The 21,260-nt window shown below is 37.4% G+C and overlaps 2 protein-coding genes across 7 annotated transcripts in view; both read left to right on the top strand.

Annotated features, from left to right (window-relative positions):
• Positions 1-2,896, top strand: part of LOC111871644 (serine/threonine-protein kinase NIM1) — a 184,542-nt gene extending 181,646 nt beyond the window's left edge. For all 5 annotated transcript variants that reach the window (XM_023865241.2, XM_023864923.2, XM_023865079.2 and 2 more), the window contains one exon: positions 772-2,896. In XM_023865241.2, coding sequence (XP_023721009.1) covers positions 772-1,478 — 707 coding nt within the window. In that variant the 3' untranslated portion in view covers positions 1,479-2,896. The remainder of the gene's footprint in view (positions 1-771) is intronic.
• A 3,472-nt stretch (positions 2,897-6,368) lies between these two features.
• LOC111868411 (protein SHQ1 homolog) overlaps positions 6,369-21,260 on the top strand; it is a 24,911-nt gene continuing 10,019 nt past the window's right edge. The window contains exons 1-6 of one of the 2 annotated variants that reach the window (XM_023859140.2): positions 6,369-6,893; positions 10,866-11,019; positions 13,054-13,244; positions 15,366-15,544; positions 18,312-18,348; positions 18,599-18,760. In XM_023859140.2, coding sequence (XP_023714908.1) covers positions 10,877-11,019; positions 13,054-13,244; positions 15,366-15,544; positions 18,312-18,348; positions 18,599-18,760 — 712 coding nt within the window. In that variant the 5' untranslated portion in view covers positions 6,369-6,893; positions 10,866-10,876. Of the gene's footprint in view, positions 6,894-10,865; positions 11,020-13,053; positions 13,245-15,365; positions 15,545-18,311; positions 18,511-18,598; positions 18,761-21,260 lie in introns of both variants that reach the window. The other variant, XM_023859057.2, reaches the window with a different exon arrangement.

Raw genomic sequence — 21,260 nt, 5'->3', positions numbered from 1 at the left:
TGTATGTGGTTAGAGTTTATAATCATTTCCTCATCTCATTCAACACTGTACAACCTTCACAGCTGAAACACTGTCATACAATAACCTCTAAGTTATTTGGACATATCTGGGCCTCTCTGTATCCTGAGTAGTGCCATTCTCAAACTGTTTTTTTTTTATGTTGCCAGAAAATTAGCCAAACTAACTTCATGGAGCTGAGCCCTTCTTGAGAAGCAGATAGTTGTGCAGTTACTCAAGAACTTTCCAGTATTTTATGGAACCTGCGACTTTACTCTTATAATGTGTTTCCTATTAATTCTGCTTTGAATGTTCTTGAATAGATATTATATTTTGAAACAGAGACGCCCTCCATAATTTGTATACTTACTCTTACCTCCTTTGTTACATGTCTGAATTATTAATGCTTGCTTCCATTCTGAAGTATCCTTCCAGCATTTTGAATATTATGAAATAGCTATATTAGATTAGATATTTTTAAATTTATATTTAAAATGTTAATGCAATTTAATTAGTTTTATATACCTCTTAATTTCAACTATTACATGACATGTAATATAAGACAGAACAAAAAATGTGAATGAGAAAATTTTTTAGATGTCTGTGTATAATTATTGTAATTCAACATTCTGCTGAAGTCCAATTTTAAATTTTGAAATATGTTGCGAATGCATTGAACTGGTATATATGTAAAAGGGCCATATGATATAAGTAAAATGCTAAATAATAAAGTTGCTGCTATATGTGGTTATTAATTGATTCAACTTGTTACAGAAGGGATTCTGAAGAAAGTACCCCAGGAACGGCTAAGTCTTCAGGAGATTCGTAACTCAGATTGGTTGAAAGGTGTTACTTTCCCTGTAACTCCAGGAGTTTCGGAAAGTTATAGCTTATCACCAACCTTCCATAAACCAACTTCTACAACACCTGAGAAACATTCTGAAAATGTGTCAGGGAAGACAGATAGCCCAGAAAGAGTACCTGTTAGTGAAGGAAACAAAGAAAGTTTGCAATGTGAGAGTGACATGACAGTGAAGGAAAATAGTATAGACAACCAGAGTTCAGTAGAGGGGTCATTAACTGTACAGACAGACTTAATCAACAGGAAGCAAAGTTATAGTGGGTCTGAGAAGAGAGAAAATGAGATTGTTGCTACTGAAATGTTGGCCAGAAAGAAGTTATTAGATTTTGGTATAACAAGTGCCATGCTTGAAGAACATTCTAGTCGGGGAGCAAGAAGTGCCATTATAGGAACATACAGAATTGTAATACATCGAATACAACGCCAAGGTCATGTGGATGTAGATACTGCTTCTGTAGATGATGTAGATGGATTGCCATCTGCTGTTCCTAGTAGAAGCACATCAGCAAATCATTTTTTCCTTCCACCATTTGGCAGAAGAAGCAAATCAGCAGCAGTTAAATCGAAGGGGCATAAACCAGATAAAAACAACAGGTCACGCACTTGTATCCTCCTGTGATAAAGTTTCAAGTGAATGATGTCCTTAAATTTCCTGATGCAGCCAAAAAATGACCATTTGTATGGTTCATGTTTGCACTTCAGAAAATTTGATATCTATGTATAATTATCTACTTGCATAGTTCCTCCTCCCTTAATTTAGAGGTTGAAAATGAAGTTCTTTCATTACATATGTTCCTAGCCATTATTTTACTACTAGAACTGCTTGATGTGGACCCTTCCATTTCGAATTATTAGTGACAAAACGAAAGTTGTTAAAACATTTTCTAGCCATGAAGGCACAAGAATTATTTTGGTGTTCATTAGTGTACAGTAATTTTAGTTGATCGGCACATCTACTCATTATTCAGTCCACATTTATTTGGCATCAGATTAAAACGAAATGATGATGATCTGTGTATGCCACATCATGAGTTACAGAATCCATACTGGTCTCAGAAGAAGCACCATGATTTTCATGATGTGTAAATATCTTGCATATTTTAATATGCCAGCTGCTAAAATTTTACATTTTGGCTACATCTATATTAATGTTAATGCAAGAAAGGTTAAGAATCTTTTTTAGGGAAACTATAGAAATGTGTTATATTTGTTATAAATACCAAGTGATCAGAAAGAACAAAGAATTTAAGGTAAATATAAACAATAGACAGACATGTCTCCATAATATTGATGAAGTACTTGTAACCTGAGAGATGTACAAGTATTACATATGATTGTTGATCTTTTTTTCTGTATTTCATTCACACATTGTTTTATACAAATGTGAAACAGGGTCAAAACATAGTTTTTATATTTATTCAACCATTGGCTGTTTAGTTAATCTTATAATCACATTTGTTTTTAAAAGTGTAACAGGATTATTTTACAAACAAACAAAATGATATTATTCTGAAGTATATTTTAATGTTAGCTTTCCTACCAGCTAAAACTGTGACATTTTATTTTGTATATATTTTATTTATTTAAAATAATAATTTAAAACCCCAGATACCTCATGTTGCTTAGGATATCACTAACTATTGAACTTTAGACCACTGACTGATTTGAAATAATAATTTCCATTTTATATGTGAAACAAAAAATCTGTTAATTGGGTATGCAAATTCTTTGTCATTCTTCAACTTTCATTTAACTCATAATTCAACGAATGTGATGTATATTAAAATTACAGATCTGTTTACAAGGACAATATGCTGTCACAAATTTTCAGTGAGTGAATAAAAATGGTTTTCAGCCCAGAAAGAACCTGATGTTTTCACAGCGGTCATGGTTCATATTGTTGTCTTCTGGGTTAGGACATTGTATAGTGTGGTAGGTGGTCATAGATGTTTCAGAAGGGCATAATTCTTCCATATTCCATCCCAAAGTTGGAGACAGGATATTCTTTTGAAATACTGGTAACCACATACCAGGCTACCCAAATTTCATAATCCAGAAGACTACAGTATGACTCTGTACAGAGACTAGATCTATAGTTTTGGTCCTCATTTCAAATGTTAAAGGCTTGGCAATATTATTATCCTTTAAAAGTTCCACAACATTTGATATTCTCATGTTATAAAAAAATATTAACTGAAAAAATGTCTGATTTAATTACCGATAAGATTCAATTAAGATGTTAAATTACAGTTAATTAATATTTTCAAGTCTTTAATAATCATTTCAGTATCAATGATCAGTGAACACCCATACACATGTGCATCCAGAAATAATTAATTAGTGCTTTTCTTCAAAGTTTGCAATGCTTCCCCCCCCCAGAAAGCATCCATACTAGTAAACTTGTAAGAAGTGACACTGATTTTGAGATTAAACCAAGTGTGAGAATGTTAAGAACCATTTGTTTAGAGAAGATACACTTCTTATATCATAAGCCATATAAATTCATTAAAACTGAAAGCAGATAATCACATAGATATGAACCTTCTCAAAAGATCGCTAACAAAATATATCAGATTGGTGTTGGTCACATGAGGACTGGTATATACATTGTACCGCTTAGTCATCTTGAAAACAGAACCAAATTCCATTGCAGAGTGTAGAGTTACTTCTTAGGTTGGGCTGTGCCATAGTTCAAGTCTGCCCCAGCGCTATGGCGCAGCCCAAGCTCAAGCAGTTAGTCACTGGCTTCTCACTGCGGCGGCCTGGGTTCGATCCTGGGTCTGGTCAGGTGGGATTTGTGGTGGACAAAGTGGCACTGGGGGTTGTGAGATGTTGAGGGTCCCACATTATCTAGACAATCGGCTCAAAGATGGTGGTAAGATTGTCAGCCTTACCTTAATTCCTGGTACTCATTTCTGTTAGATGCTGAGTAAACCCCAGGGCCTAGTGCGGCTGGAAGGATTAGGTCAACTGAAAAAATCCAATGACTTCATCGGGACTTGAACCCACGACCTTCCGGCTTGTAGCATACTGCCATACTAAGCACTTACATCAGCTAATAGTTAACATATGGATAACTGAAATAATCGCAGAGGAATGGAACCTAAGTGTTGTGTGCCCTATCCATAAGAAAGGCGATGTCATGGTATGCTCTGACTATAGAGGAATTTGTCTGTTGTGCATAGCATATAAAATATTTTCCAACATCCTATTTAACAGACTCTCTCCTTTTATGGAAGGCATAATTGGGGATTACCAACGTGGGTTTCGTCAAGGAAGATCAACTAATGATCAGATTTTCACTATTCGCCAGGTCCTTGAAAAGTGTAATGAATTCCAAATTGAAACACATCATCCATTCATTGAATTCCGATCAGCCTATGACTCCATAGGTAGAGATAGTCTTTTTCTGGCAATGGAAGAGATGCACATTCCATGGAAATTAATCGCCTTAGTCAGAGCCACTATGAGAAAGACCCAATGCCAAATTAAGATCCAGAATATGTTGTCCAGCCCTATAATAACTAGAAATGGAGTTCAACAAGGGGATTCCCTAGCCTGCCTTTTATTCAATATAGCATTAGAGAAGGTAGTTAGGAGATGCAGGCATCAACACAAGGGGAACTATATTCTATAAGTCAGTTCAAATTTTGGCATTTGCAGATGATATTGATATAATTGGTAGAGCACAAAAATCTATGAAAGAAGCTTTTCTTAATTTGGAAAGAGCAGCAAAAAAGATGAATCTACAAATTAACCAAAATAAAACAAAGTACATGCTGGTAACCAAGAGAGACTGTGCTAATGGACCTACATATTGTGACATGTTGCGCAAAGGAGAACCCCCCCCACCAGCAGTGACGCGGTGGGTGAGTCAGCGCTCCCCTCCCCCTCCTCCGCACGGTAACGTAACGGTGACGCAACAGGATTGTTACGGTAGTAACAGCGGTTACTACTGCTAGCGTTGCTAGCAACACAGCGCCAGGCAACAAGGGTGCCTATTACGTGGCCATATTGTCCGATCGAGGCTACGTAAGGAGCAGCGAAGGCTATTCACAGTCAGTTATAAGTAACAGTCGCCGAGTTGAAACATAGCAGCCTGCGAGTGTGCGATACTTAAGAAGTCAGCAAGCAGAAGACTTTTCGTGTGCTTTCCAGACATAGTGAGTGCTGTAGTACAGTTATACTCGGAGTGTGTAATTCAGGGAGACTTGTATAGCTCCCGCGTTATTAGTACGTGAAGACAAGTGAAGATTGTGTTAAGAGATTTTGTTGTAGGGTTTGTACAGTGTGGAAACCCGTAATATTGTGATAATTAATTGTAGCCATTATTTGTAGATTGTTAAATAAACCAATTAACCATTTCTACGGCGTCTTCAGTAATGAGGAAACACGTTACAATATATTGAAATTGGCTCATATAAATTTGAGGTTGTATGTAGTTTCACTTACCTTGGGTCAAAAGTTAACTGCAAAAATGACATCAGTGATTAAATAAAAAAGCATATACTTGCAGCAAATAAATGTCTCCATGGCCTTAGGAAACACCTGAAATCCCAACTAATACCCAAGAAAACCAAAACTATGATGTATAAAGTACTTATAAGATCAGTGCTATCTTATGCCATCGTCAAGATCGGATGAAAGACAGTTGAGTATATTTGAAAGGAGGATCCTGAGATATATCTTTGGACCAGTGGAAGAAAATGGAATATGGAGGAAGAGGTATAACCATGAGCTATACAAACTATTTAATGAACCAGACATTATTGGATTTATAAAGGTGAAAAGGCTTGAATGGGCTGGACACATAATACGTGTCAGCGAGAATAGAACGATTAAGAAAATACTTAATACTAAACAAGAAGGAAATAGGAAAGTGGGAAGACCAAGATTGAGATGGGAAGAATGTGTGTGGTAGGACATAAGAATTTTGGGTGTAAAGAACTGGAGGAATGTAGCATCAAATGGAGGAGAATGGCGAGTAATCCTGAGGAAGGCCAGGGCTCACAATGGGCTGTGGTGCCAGTGATGATGATGATGAAGAAGAAAAAGAACCAGAATAGCTCAGTTGCATGGTGAGGAGGTACGGGCTGGACGGCTGGGTTTCGATTCCGGCCGGGGGCAAGAGATTTTTCTTTCTGCACAGTGTCCACACCGTCTCTGGGGCTCACCTACTGTCTTATCAGATGGGTATGGGGGACACTTTCCCCAGGAATAAAGCATTTTTGGGCATGACACTGACCACTTACCTCAATCTAGTGCTGAGCTCAATACTGGGGGAGCTATACCTCCACTCCTCCATACATATTCATGGTGTAGCGCTCAGTTAATTAAGCACCGGGACAATTTTACCGCGTTATAAACTACATACAAAAGACAAGCGTTGACCATATGTGGTGGATAAAACTACTGAAAATTGTGCGAAATTCAATACTGTATTATAATCACGGATCACGATGTTTAGAAAAGCTAAGTGAGGATAGACAATCGACCATTATAACGATACGTTGGTACGGTTGGTACCACTTTACTACAATGTTGTGCTAATTTATGGTGGGAGTGTTAGCAAACGTTGGAATAATTTGTATAATATAAATAACATTTAGTAAATATATATACGGCGACGCTTTAATAATATAACGAAAAAACTGTTAACGTCTTGGGGGTCTTTGGAGTAAATATTTTTTCTGGTATTGCCTATCAGATTAATTTTTCAGAGGTTATGGGATATAATTTGATAGTTACATGGCAGTCAACACCGTCAACACATTTTGGGGCTGTAAGATACCTAACTGTTATAACTTCAAAAGTAGTCTGTGTGTTTTAGTATCGATGTTGTGTTCTCGTTACGTCTTGAATCCACTCCACCATAGGCGAGTGGATGGACAGTGAGGTTAAGTTTGAACGTTTGAAACAACAGAAAATATTTTGGAATATTTCAGCAAGTGAGACCCGTCAATAGGTTACTGGAATGCTGAAGTCGATGATACGGAATGCCAAATAATAAATACGAAAACCGAATTTGAAACAGGTTAGTTATTTTTGATAATTTATATTTATGTGGCAGATATCAAACATTTGACTCTTTCGATTACAGTTTCATTGATCAGATTTTTTGTGATAGTAGAACAATATTGGTTGATTTCTACACTCTTCGATTTTGTAAGTTACAGTGACTGAAATGCTGACTGAACTGAATAGGCCATGCCATAGCTCAGGTGGCTAGTCGCTGGCTATCCGCCAAACAGATCCAGGTTCAGTTGCAGGCCAGGTCTTTATATTGTCAATTATAAACATTATTAGAGGTAGTAAATACTGGGTGGGGTTACTGTATAGAACTTCTTAAATAATTCTTGGGTAGTACTCTTCATGATTACCTACCATGGTTTTAATGGCTTTCTTTTGTAAAAGGAATACTTTGTTCCTGTCAAAAGAGTTGCCTCTATGCCATAGGTTACAGAAGTATGAAAACCACACTTTTTTAGTCGGTATTTAATCTGTGGAAAGAAGATCTGAGTGACCTGAGACCCTTTCACAAAGCATGCTGCACGTAATTTCAGCAAAATGCTGAATAAAAATTGATTATCAATTTGTAAACCAAATATCTTTGCTGATTTTACTTCCTGTACATATTGTCACAAGTTAAGTGACCAGATGGGTTTTGGATTGGTAATTGGATTTATTGCACACTAATACAACTCTTGACTATGCTTTACAGACCACTTTCACATACAGACTAGTGTCGCCAGTCACGTTGCTTTGTAATGGCTTCTAACAGTGGATATTCCTTTGCTTCCATGCTCACGTCCTCACAGGCTGGTGCCCATCTCAACATCAACTTCATGCTCTGACTGCTGGCTTCAGCTGGTACTTCCCTCAGCTCCTAGCTCCTGCACAGAACTAACTCACAACTCAAAATTGAATGTTATGTAGCCTTAGTGTGGATCACATAGAAAACACTGCTTCCAACATTTTATCTGTTGTTGCATGTGTATGTTGCTTAGTTATGGCTCTAGTATTGTTGCGTGTTTACACAGCTGTTGCCTTCCAATAGCTGTTTCTTTGAATCCCTTTTTCTAGCTGTCAGACCTTATGTCACAGTGTCTTTTAATATTAGTTATTACTTGTTATTAGCCACAAATTTTATTAAATTTGAAGAGTACTATCATCTGGAATGTGGCACTGTATCATCTGGTAGAAGTTTACAAATATTACAGACGAATGTGCTACCTAACACAGTGTCTTACCCATAGCTCATTAAATCCGTTGTTTTCACCTCTGGGTCCTTGTTGCACATTGCTGGCCAATTGTGGTTTTGATCCGACGCAGACTTTAGCCACAGATTTCTCTGCTACAGCTAAAGACCAAAAACAAAACCATGTATGTTTTGCCAGTGGTTGTCTAGGATCTTGCACTATTTTTGTAAAAGCTTCTCTGTTAATTGTTGTTGTTACCCCTACTCCAGATGTAAAGTTCCCATTTGCCTTTATACAGTATCCTGATACCTTTAGTTAACCATTCTATTCTGTCTTTACCCATTTACTTATAAGCGAATATTTGTTGGCTATATTTCCAACTCATTATAATCTGAAGCGAAGAAATGCTTTATCTTGATTTAGTTTCAACTTCACTTTTGAATATGTTGTTTAATAAGTGAAAGAGGATCAGGAAGGATTGGACCTGAGAGAACACATCAGTTGCTTACCTGTGCTCTTGACTAGTTAATTTCATGGTACAAGCTCTCCCTTGGATGGTTTATATAATCATTCTGATGGTTAAGAAATTAGTTTTCTTCTTTAAGAAACCCAAGGGTTCATCCAGTCCCTCTTTTCATGCCCTTTTTGTTAAATTTTGGTTTTTATATTATCCATCAATATACACTTACAGTCTGTCTGTGATTTAATGATTCCTGGCCCTGCGCGTGTGTGAGGTAGCAAGACTCAAGTCAGGGAGAAGAATGTAGCACTGTTGTCAGATCTTAATTTCAGTTATAAACATTAAGGAGTCTAGTCATGGGCTTGCAGCATTCAGAATACATACCATTATATCTAGTGAAATGGTCCTTACAAAGTGAACATAAACTCGCAACTCACATGGCGAACTCATGACTGTCAGGCAATGCTGTCTTGTGGTGGTCAACTCTGAGAACCGATACAAGGAGTCATTAAATTATAACTGGACTCTGGGTATCCCACATGGCCTCTGTCTGTGTTCATTTATTAATATTGTAAAGTAGGACACAGAAACTGTTACAATCCAGTCACTTCTGTCTATATATGCCTTTTGACATCTCTGTCATGTTGGAAATATTGCTGGAAACGTCTAAAAGTAGTAATTTGTGCCTTTTCTATCAACTGAGTTTATTAAAACCACAACTGGAAATTAGTTACCAAGAATCATTTGCATACTGCAGTGTGATTTCCTTGAGTACCATCATCACATTGCTACAAATGTCTTCATGCAATGGGAAATAAGGCCTTTCCAAGAAGCTTTACTTTCGGTATCATGGAATAGTTATAAGGGGCTATCTCAGACAAGTATGTTGAACATTGAACACTAGTATTTGTTTATTTGCCAGATATCACTTGAACCTAAAAAGCTGTGCAATTAGACACTGTGTCATGATACAAAATCCAATTTTAAAGCAGTGGTTTTAGTCTTTTTCACAAATGTACTTCTGTAACATTCAAAACTTTGTTTAGCTGACTGCCTATTTTGAAGGAAGAAATTCATAATGCGTAGAACAAGTTGCCTTTATATCAGAAAGTCAGGTTGCCATGTTTTTTTATCGCTCAGTGTTTGCTTTTCTTTGGGTCTCTTCTTTTGTTTATTGGTGATATTGGAAGATGTTTCATTTCCAGAAAGTCAGGTTCTTCCAAAAATCTTGTTGAAAAATCTGGGTAAGCTTTCATATTTTCTTTATGTGTTTTGTAAACAAAGAGAACAGTGTATCAATAAGAGTCTAAATGCAAAGGAAAAGAGAGCAAGCTGAATCCAACTATTTTCCACAAAACTGCCGAATCATGTAGTTACATGACCCAACATGTGACAAGACCAGTACAGTGAGTTGTTACACAAAAACTTCAGTTCAGTTGTAAGATTTGAGGTTCTCTTGGCAGTGAATATGAAGATCACTGTCCTCTGAGTAACAGTACTTTGTAGTCTGCTAGATATGAACATAAAACTAGGTTACGTAAAAACTTGCACCTACCTGCAGTGAATCTGGCAAAATTTGACAAAGATGTCTATATCACGGGTATAAGAGTTTTTAATCATTTACCTCATTCAATAAAAAGACTGGCGAATGATGAGAAGGGATTTAAATCCACTTTAAAAAGGTTTCTCTGTCATCATTCCTTTTACTCCACGAATGAGGTTTATCAATATACTGAGAGTTAGAATATACTGTTTTAATATATGTATGTTTTATTATCTAGGTTTTGTATATTGACTCACCCGATATTCTGGATATGAAGTTTTAAAAAATGTTGTTGTAAATAAACTTAGAATATGTGCAATTTATATACATTTTTTAATTGTATATTATAAATTTAGATATCTAAAAGTAGTATTATATATTGTTGACTTGTGTTTGTCTTGTCATGCTAAGAATGTTTATTGACTTGTTCTGCATCTGTAGGCCTTTGGCGAGGTATGGATTTATGGAACGAATAAATATGAATGAATGAATGAATGAATTTTAGAGGAACTGTTCTACCCTGAAGATGGAGGCAGCATGTTGCTATGTTCTTACCTTTGTACTACCAGTCTACTTGGCAGATTGCATTCTTCATTTTTCAAATCATTTAACTTAGAGATCTCGCATTTGTGTTGAGAGATCTTCATTCCAATGTAGTTGTGAGGTTTGAGGTGCAGTGTACACTGTATTTTCCACATATTTTATATTTGTGTGCTGAAATTGCATGATTTTTAATGTGGTTTATAAATGGTAGATTACAAATTATGTGTAGTGCTGTTTGAATAAACATGTTTTGATTTTCAGGCAGAATTGAAATGTTAACCCCCAAATTTGAGTTAACACAGACAGAAACGAAGGTGTGCATAACAGTTTTTGCACCATACACAAACATCTCTGAAACAGAAATTTATATTGAAAAGAATGATTTTAGGTTCTTCTCACCTCCATATTATCTGAGGTATGTAGAACATTCCATAGAAAAAATACTTGGTACATGCATCGTGTACGTAAATTTGATATCAGTAAGACAGTTTATTTGTGTCATAAAATGATTTAACAGCACTGTCCAGTGTGACTCAGCAAGGTGCATTTAACATAGCTTTAAGGTACTGAGTCACACTGGACAGTGTTGTTAAATTATTTTATAGTAATTAACTAGTGTGATGGACCGACCACCACTGTGGTCTGGTGGTCAGAGTTCATGGCTACAGATCCAGAGGTCTCAGGTTCGATTCCCAGCGCTACCAGATTTTCTGAGAAGTAGTGGGTCTGGAATGGGGTCCACTCAGCCTTGTGATGATAATCGAGGAGCTATTTGAATGGTAAAGTAGCAGCTCCAGTCTAGGAAACCAAAATTAACGGTCGTGGGGGTTTGTTGTGCTGACCACGCCACACCCTATATCCGCTACACTAACTTCGCCGACAAGCGGCGGTCACTTGCTCAGTAGGTATAGTTCGCTTTCAGACTAAAGCCGCAGAGTGTGATGGACAAGAATGAATAAAGTTAAGTCTGTTTGTGTCAGTTTCTCGTCTACGTAGACTGTGTTTATGAGAATTTGAGGTCCTGCGTGGATTATGACAAGTACTGTGCATCAGGATATTTCTTGAGGCCCATAAAAATAATGCTTCAAAGTTCTTTATTTATTAGTAGGAGGTAATGGTTACCTGAAAACTGTGGAAGAATATAAGATAGCTTCAAGCCCAGTTCTTGTCATGTTACCGAGCAAGTTTGCCCGAGAAGTAACACTTGTGACATGTATTGGTAGGTGACTGGCAAAATCTTGACCAGGACACCAGATACCCTTAATGGTGGTTTTGCTCAGTCCTTCCAGGCAAATAACTTAGAGTACCTCAAACTAGGGCACCATTTATTCAGTTTGCATATTTTCTACATTATGATATCTATCATTTGCTGCCATTAAATCTGACAGACTTATAGCACTGTTAAATGAGCCACATAAATAAATAAATTAATTTGGATCTTCTCTGGATATGAAGCTCTGTTGGCTTGGACATTGTGCAGGAGCAATGCATCCATTTCTCCAAGTTGAACATCAGCCATTTATTTTTCATACATATTTCCACTGAATTGCATTCACGATATGTTCATTACGATCATAATATTGGATCTAGGAGGAAGCAGGGTTTCAAAATTTATGATGACCTCATCATAGGTTACCCTGGTATGAACATTTTAAGTGAGGTAACACAGTTCACATTTATATTCAGACAAACCTTAATCCAGTAAATATCATATATTTGGAGATCTTACATGTAGGGCTTCTCTCACAAACAGGGGGTCTGTGAATCATGACTTTCTTCAACAAAGATCCAAACCAAGACGAATAGTTGAGCGGCGTGGTAAATGCTTCCCAGATACAAAAGTTACACAACTGGGAAATTTTATGTTTCACCTAAACTGAAGTAATTATTTAATTATGTAAAATTGTGAGTAGTATGGGAAGAACTCATTTTCTGTTGAGGCTGAGTAGACCCCAGGGCCATAGTGCGGCCAGAAGGATTAGGTCAATTGAAAAAATCCAATGATGTCATTGGGACTTAAACCCAGGACCTTCCGGCTTGTAGCATAGCCCCTCAACCAACTATGCTAGAATTAATTAAATAATTTTCCTGGGGAGTAAAGAGTGGCAGGCGCGTGAGTCTGACAAGCGTACTGCCATCTTTGACCTGACTGTCTAGATAATGTGGGACCCTCAACGTCTCACAACGTTATGGGCCTTCACTGCCTGTTACAGGGATAGCTTTACTTTTTACTTTATGAGAAGAACAGCCATAGAATGTACTCAATTTCATGAGTAGTCATTAAAGAACTTCATAACAGGTGAGGTTGAAAAAATTGTCAAATAACTCATGTATGAACGGATCAAGTAGAAAAAAGTAACAACTCAAACAATTAGTAAATGAATCATTAAGTTAATCATATAGTTTGTTTATAGTAGGGTTCTGTTGAAATCAGATTTTTTTTTTACAGGTTGAATTTACCAGGTGAAATTATGGAAATGGGTGCTTCAAATGGAATTTATGATGCTGATGATGGAAAATTTATTTTGACTGTGGAGAAAGTGAACAAAGGAGAACATTTCCCAAATTTGGACCTGATCTCTACCCTCCTAGTGAAAAAAACAAAGAATTTCCCATCAAAACCAGATATTAGGATCCTAGGTAAGACCAACGTGTTAATAAACACAGAAAAATCTGAGTATATGTTGATATGATGATGATCACCAGAATGCAGGGCAGGATGGTTAATAGACCCTTTGAAAGTGTGACAGAATATAAATATTTGGGAGCAACATAAAGAAATCAAAATCTAACTAATGAAGAAATTAAGAGCAGAGTACACTGGGGTAGTGCTTGCTACCATTCAGTTCGAACTTTTTGTCTTCTTATCTCCTGTCTAAAAGCATAAGAATTAAAATACACAGAAGTTAATTTTGCCTTTAGTTTTGTATGGGTGTGAAACTTGGTCTCTGACATTAAGGTAGGAACATAGACTGAGGGTGTTTTAGAAACAGGATAATGAGACGAATATTTGGACCGAAAAGAGATGAAGTGACGGGAGGTTTGAGAAAACTTCATAATGGGGAGCTTCATAAATTGTACTCTTCACCGAGTGTAATTAGAATGATCAAGTCAAGAAGGATGCAATGGGTAGGGCATGTAGCATGCAGGGGAATAAGAGGAATGCATCTGGGATTTAGGTGGGTAAGCCAGAAGGAAAGAGACCACTAGGAAGATTTAAACGTAGGTAAAGCGGCCTCCGTAGTCTAGGGGTAACGTTCCCACCTCATGACTCAAGGTACACGGGTTCAAACCCAGCGGAGGTCGTGGAATTTTTAAAGGCAGAAAAATTCAGGGAACAAGTCCTCGGGAGGGACTTTAAGCCATGTGTCCCGTGTCTTAGATTTACGGCACGTAAAAGATCCTCATGTCTCTAGGAGACCTCTGAGCAAAATTAGGCAGAGATTCCCGCCCAAGTAGTTTCCATTTCCTCTGGTAGATGGGGAAGTATCGAGGACCACTGCCAGATAGGTGACCGACCTTGCTGGCAGGACAGTCGCAGTGCATGGGGAAACCCACCCCCTCCAAAAATAATAATAATAAATAATAGATGTAGGTAGGAGGATGATATTAAACTGGATCTCAGATAGCATAGGGTGGAATGGACTTTATTGATCTGGCTCAGGATAGGGACCAGTGGAGGTTCCTTGCAAATGTAAATGATCTTTTGGGTTTCATAAAATGTTGGGAAATTGTTGAGTAACTGAATGACTGGCAGCTTCTCGAGAAGGACTCAACACCATGGAGTTAGTGCACTGTGAAGAAGTGGCTGGTGTTGTAAACTTTGATTACAGTGAAAAAAGTGGTCCAGTAGGGTAGAATCTCAAGTCTCGTCTTCAATGGTCTATTGTGCTTCCCCTTGGATTAATCCTACACTTTTAATAAAGTGTAGGACCCTGCTTATGGGGGCATCATAAAAGTCACTTGGTTCCATAAAAACTGACCCAAGTGACAAAATCTTAAATAAGCTATGGCCTCAGAATCACACAGGATGTGTGTGGCTGATTCGTTATCTTGTAGGCACCTTTCACAGGTTGGGTTTTTGCTGAGGTCAAGAAAGTGTGTATCTCTATGTACACTCACCCATACACCTTCATGGTATAGTTGAGCACAGGGAAAAGTGTACTTTACCTTACCTTATTGAATAGAGGTACTTCACTACAGGCTAGTCGTGTAACACAGAAGGGAAATCGTCGATGTGTACAGAAACTTGATTGTGAAAGTTCTTGAAGAGCAACATCTTTCAAAATTGAACAGCTGCAGGAATTACATTAAAAATATTTTAGAGAAATGTGTTATAAGAATGTGTACAAAGTCTTGGTAGGATCCACTGACACACTTTGATATTTACATTTGGTTTCTGTTCTGCAAGCTGGAAAATCATGGGTGCAATGCCCGATGAGATCATTGGATTTTTCAGTTGACCTAATTCTTCCAGCTGCACTGTGGGCCTGGAGTCAACTGCACCTCTAACAGAAATGAGTACCAGAAATCTTCCTGGGAGTAAAGGGCGGCCAGCGCGCAAGGCTGACAACCTCACCACCATTGATTGTCTAAAAAATGTGGGAACATTGACTTCTCACAACTCTGTGGGCCTCTGTGGCCTGTTACAGGGATAGTTTTACCTGTTTACCTTATCTGGTGAATGAATGGTTCATTTAGCCAGTTGAATCAATATGACATTCAGTAAACCTAAGCTGAATTTTGTTTCTTTTCCTGCAGATAGTCAAGGAGAAGATGTGAGCTCTGATGGTTCACACTGCAGTCAGGATGAGTCAAGTGAAATGGACTGCCTTATTGAACAGACTCTTCCAGAGGAAGAAGTACCTTTTACAGTGATGATAATGAAACCAAAATATGGATTTGGTAACCAATATTCAGATGTTTTCAAAGGATATGCAGTAAGTTATACGCAAGTAGTATTGAATTAGAATACTTTATATGATATGAACTAGTTTGTCTTTTAAAAAAAATTGTTTAGGTCTGAGTCCATGGAATTTGTTTTCACTTCATGAACTGCATGTTAAAAGTAATTAACTCTGCGCTGGTAGAACCCAAATAACAAACACCATTATGCTTCTTCTCTTGTAATATTGTACAACAATTTTACATGGGTGTGTTGGAAAATCTGACTGTGAAAAGATTAGTGGAAATTTAAAAAGTTATTAAAGATAAAGAGTCAGCACACTATAGTCATGATACTGCCCATGTTATTAAATAACAGGCTTTAGAAAGAAATTAAAGAGAGAAAATGTTCCTTCTGCTTATTCTGTATTTTTTTTCTAATTTTTTTATTGTCAGTTGTTTAGTAGTGTTGTAAGTAAGTAAGTAAGTAAGTAAAAAACAAGTAATGGTATCCCTGTAACAGGCTGTGGAGGTCCATATGGTTGTGAGATGTTGAGGTTCCCACATTTCCTAGACAATCGGCTCATAGATGGAGGCAAGGTTGTCAGCCATACACGTCAGCCGCTCTTTACCCCCAAGAATATTCCAAGAATATTCCTGCTACTCATTTCTGTTAGATGCTGAGTTGACCCCAGGGCCATAGTGCGGCTGGAAGGATTAGGTCAACTGAAAAAATCCAATGACCTCGTCGGGACTTGAACCCATGACCTTCTGGCTTGTGGCATAGTGCCTGTTAAATCAGAAATTACATTTTGTTCTTGAAGTACAGATGGTCACATTTTAAATTTTAGTTGCTGCTAATTTAAAGCTTAACTTGGAATAAAGGGTCCTTTTGATGAGTATCTACTTGTACACATGGAAGATTGCCACTGTGAATTAAATATAACATGCCTGAACTGCAGTTCAACAACTGAATTTAATTTTGGTTCATGCTGTTCCATTTGGATTTATGATATTTATGCAGAGATGCTAGTGCAGTATTTGTTTGACTAGCAGCAAAGTTAAGACTTCTATACACTTTTTCAGCCTTGAATTCATCCAGTTGCATATTTGTTGCCACATAACACATAACTTTAAATTAGTGGAATTGTAATGAAAGTAATTATAGTTAGGAAGAAGGTGCATGAATTCCTTTACTAAATTAACATTTATCTATAATGGATATCTGTCAGCAATGACTGTGATGACTATTAAGCTGGTTCCCTGTATTCTGGCTCAGAAGTTAATGTCGCTGACAACTACAGAGTACACATTGTAGAGATGATGGATTTGTTATCACTGCTGCAACTTGAAAAATATTTGCTGCCATCACTGTTGTGATAGCAGAAGAAAATGCACTTCAATGCACACACTAAATGAGAATCTTTACTGTACTTTAAAATTTAAAAAATGTTGTATGATTTTACATGAGCTGTTTAGTTGGTTGGTTCTGCCATATTCAGAAACTTTTCCTAATGTCATACGATTTTCTTTTACAGTGAGGAAGATTTTCTTTGATTTCCATAACAATATTCTGGATTTCATATTCCAAAACTTGTAAATAATCTTGTTGGTTTCTGTGACTTCTGCTTCCACTTTTTACATGAGCTGTTTAGTTGGTTGGTTCTGCCATATTCAAAAACTTTCCCTAATGCCGTATCATTTTCTTTCACAGTGAGGAAGATTTTCTTTGATTTCCATAACAATATTCTGGATTTCATATTCCAAAACTTGTAAATAATCTTGTTGGTTTCTGTGACTTCTTCTTCCACTTTTCTGAGAGATAAAAACACATACATTTATATAAAACTGTTGCCCTTTACTCTCCTCTTGTTCACTGAACTAAGTCCATAGGTTCTACATTTAATATGTTGTGGGGTGTTCTTGTGCATCGCCCTGTTGGACATATGCAAAATTATTGTGCTTTTAGTTAATTGTTCAAAGAGGTGCTCCCAAATATTGTTCACAGTGTTACCATGTTGTCAGGGGAGGTTGCTTTCAGTAACCAACGCAAGGGGGTGGGGGTGAATGGGGTGACTTAGTCCCATTCTGTATGTCCTCATTAATGTGAGTTTTTCTCAGCTTGTGTGTGTTTTGAAAACACTGAATACTGCATTCATGTCATGTGTGACTTATGTAGGCTTGGCTGTGCAGTGTTTCATTATAATGTGCATCAAAGTCAGTTACTTTATGTAATTTCTGCACTGCGGGAACAAAGGATCAGGGTAACCCTGTTGTAGCGCTTCTTATAAATGGCAGTAAAATTAAAAAATATGAAACAGTGGTAGCTTGGCTAAGGATTGTTTGACTCCGAGACTAGGTACATTTTATATGTGTACCATTCTTTATGAACAATCTTTGTTGTCTAGTGGTCAGATTTCCTGGGTTCGATTCCTGGCGCTACCAGATTTTCTGAGAAGTAGTGGGTCTGGAATGGGGTCCACTCAGCCTTGTGAGGATAATTGAGGAGCTATTTCAAGGAAATAGCGGCTCTGGTCTAGAAAATCGAGATTAACGGCCGTGGGGATCCGTTGCACTGACCACGCAACACCCTCTGTCCACTAAATTTGGCACTAACTTTGCCAACAAGTGGTGGTCGCTCAATCAGTATAGTTCGCTTGCGGACTGAAACCACAGAGTTTGTTGTTTTGTTTTTGTACCACTCTTTGTGCTGTAGTCTGATTCTAAATAAATATGGATGAATGTAATCTTCTGTCTCTTTGTTGTAAACAGCAGATTGTAATGAATATTGCATGAACATGCGAGTTTACGTTCTGGTTGCAGTATGAGGTGTTGGAGATTCTTGATCTTCCTGATCCAGATATTACAGCAGCTTCATCCCGCACTCCGTTGAGGCTAGAATGTGAAGTAAAAGATTTCAGTGACGAGCATTATCTAGCTGACCGTGTGTACAGGAATTATATTGATGAACTGATAGCATTTGAAACAGTTTGGGAGCAGTACCATGCGAGTGGCACATCTGGTAAGGTTTTATTCCTCTTATTTTTTGTACACTTCAACTCCCGGGTATTTAAATTCGTAATCGCTTTTCTNTGATCTTCCTGATCCAGATATTACAGCAGCTTCATCCCGCACTCCGTTGAGGCTAGAATGTGAAGTAAAAGATTTCAGTGACGAGCATTATCTAGCTGACCGTGTGTACAGGAATTATATTGATGAACTGATAGCATTTGAAACAGTTTGGGAGCAGTACCATGCGAGGGGCACATCTGGTAAGGTTTTATTCCTCTTATTTTTTGTACACTTAAAGTTCAGTTCTGTGCTTTCTTCACTCTTACATGTTTTTATTTTGGTCTTGTTGCTCAGTGTTAACTTTATATTCTTCCCAATTTAAATTTTTCAGTAACTAGTGTTTGTGGTTCAAGGTCCTGGTTGCTGAGTTGAATGTAGGTCATTTTTTTATCTCTTTATAATATAAAACTGAACTTTTGATTGCTTTTACCTCTGATTTGGTTCATCCTGGTCCTTCACTCTAGCAGTATTATAAAAGGTTAAATTTTAAAAGGTATAAAAGTGTTAATAAAATCTTTTTAAACCGCACTTGTAAACAGACTAATTGTGATACTTTATAAACACTTTAATGTATTCATGCATGTTGCTGCAGTTCTTAAAGGCTCAGATTTTTTATTCATGGCAATGTGTATTACTCGACAAATAATTTCACTTCGGTCTTGACTTCAACGAATATTTATTGAACAAATTTATCCACACTTACTTAGAGTCAGGAATACAATTATTATCCACTTGCAGTATCACGATTACTGCCTCAACTTCATTACTTCAATACATCTACTTCAACTGCCTTCTGTGGCTGCGATATCTTAACTATATCGGCAGATATATTTCGACTGTCCTTGACCGTGGCTGGATCTCAAGTCCAAAGTCACATTGCAACTGGCAGTCAGTCAGTCAGTAAGTCTTGGTGTTGAGCCCCATCTGGGGCTCATGACCAGATATTTATTACTGTTTGGCATTTACGGTCTTGTTTTTGTGGGGTGCCCTCTGACGAGATGACGGGTCTGCCTTTTGTATATGATGCTGGCCCTTGCCAGTGCAGTCTTTCTCGGGTCTGAGTCCCTTGGAACTCGCAACCATATTTTACTGTCTCAGATTTGAGATTTTCCCTTTTTGTCGCCTCCTACAACTAGCAGGGTCACGGAGGTATTTGACCCCGCCTCCACACGGATGCTGGATCTCTACTGTCTTGGTGAATGTCTTCAACCCATTATATAGAGGTTTTTTGAACCACTTAGAGAACACCATATTTAACAGTTACAATTGGTTGTTGCACAAAAAACTCTCTGTTGTCCCAGAAATGCTATACCGTGTTTCATTGTTATTTGTTGCTATGATTTAACTCAACGATTTCTGAATGTAGCGGTTGTAGCAGGAATGTAGATCGTTGCCTAGGAAGTGATGGTTTTGATATGCACGTTACAATATTCTCAGTTTCATTATTGCTTCGTAATTTGTTAGAATAGAAACCTTATTCTTAGTAAGGTGCAGAATGTTCACAGTTGACTCTGAAACTTCTGTTACATTTATCACAGTACTGAGTGGAATGGTAACATAAGCTTATTGGCCTCAAATTATTTGTTGATGAGAGCAAGATATTGTCACGTGTTGGCCATGTGTTGTGCAAGAAATAACTTCATGCCGGTCTTGGATCTAGCGAATTTATTGCACACTCGCTCTTACACTTACACAGTTCACAATTTCATTGTCCCAATTACTTCTCCTGCTGTAGTCACTTCCAGGCTTGAACTGTCTTGATTCCATTCACTCGATACAACTCGTAACTGCTAGACTTCAACTCAGTCTGAATACTGAATACTGCCTGAATAGTGTTCCCTGCTCTTTATATGGGCTCGGCACGGACTACATAGAAAACACATTGCTGCTTGGCAACAGATATCAGGTTTTGTTGTCAGGCGTGTTTACCGAGCATCATGAAGCAACACAATGAGTGGGGGTATATGACGTTACTCGCACTTTCTGTTGCGCCATCTAAGCATTCACAGAATTTTCGCCTAGGAACGCGTCGATACAATACGCAACTCTCAAGTTGCGCGCGTGCCTCGAGGCCTCTGTGGCTTAACAGTTCCTGCATAGAGCCAATACGCCACAACATTATGTAAGATATTGAATCAGTTTCTCTTTTTGTGTGGAATTGTCGTGTATAATAAATGGGATGAAGTGAAGTAATGTCAGGTGTCCTTGTTTGATTGCAGTGAAACGAAGATAATCGTGCTCTTGCGTGACTTTATATATTTGGATTTGCACTGTGTGTACCTTGTTTATTGTATGTACTTTGTTTTGTATTGTTTCCTTTATGTATAGTCTTTCCTTGTCTCTATCAGTGTAAGGTCTGTTAACACCCAATTGTGGTAAAATAATAATAATAAAAATAAAAATAATAGTAATAATAATTCAGTTCAATTCAGTTCATGTTTATTTATGTGCAAACTTAACAGCACAGAGGCTAATTACAAGGTTAGCACGAGTATGTAGAAATACACAAAATAATCAAAAAACAAAATACAAAATTTGAGAGTCCATATAATGGCAATAATTCAAATAAAACTTAAAGATAACATTAACAGGAGAGAAAAATAAAATAAAACCAATTATGTACATGCACATACATAATTCAGTTCAATTCAATTCTTTATTATTTACGTGCCGAGTCAACAGCCACAAGGCCAATTACAG

The sequence above is a fragment of the Cryptotermes secundus genome, unplaced genomic scaffold (assembly GCF_002891405.2).
Source record: "Cryptotermes secundus unplaced genomic scaffold, Csec_1.0 scaffold112, whole genome shotgun sequence".
Taxonomy (NCBI): Eukaryota; Metazoa; Arthropoda; class Insecta; order Blattodea; family Kalotermitidae; genus Cryptotermes; species Cryptotermes secundus.
Note: the sequence above shows the minus strand (reverse complement) of the source record. Positions and strands in the feature narration are given on the sequence as shown.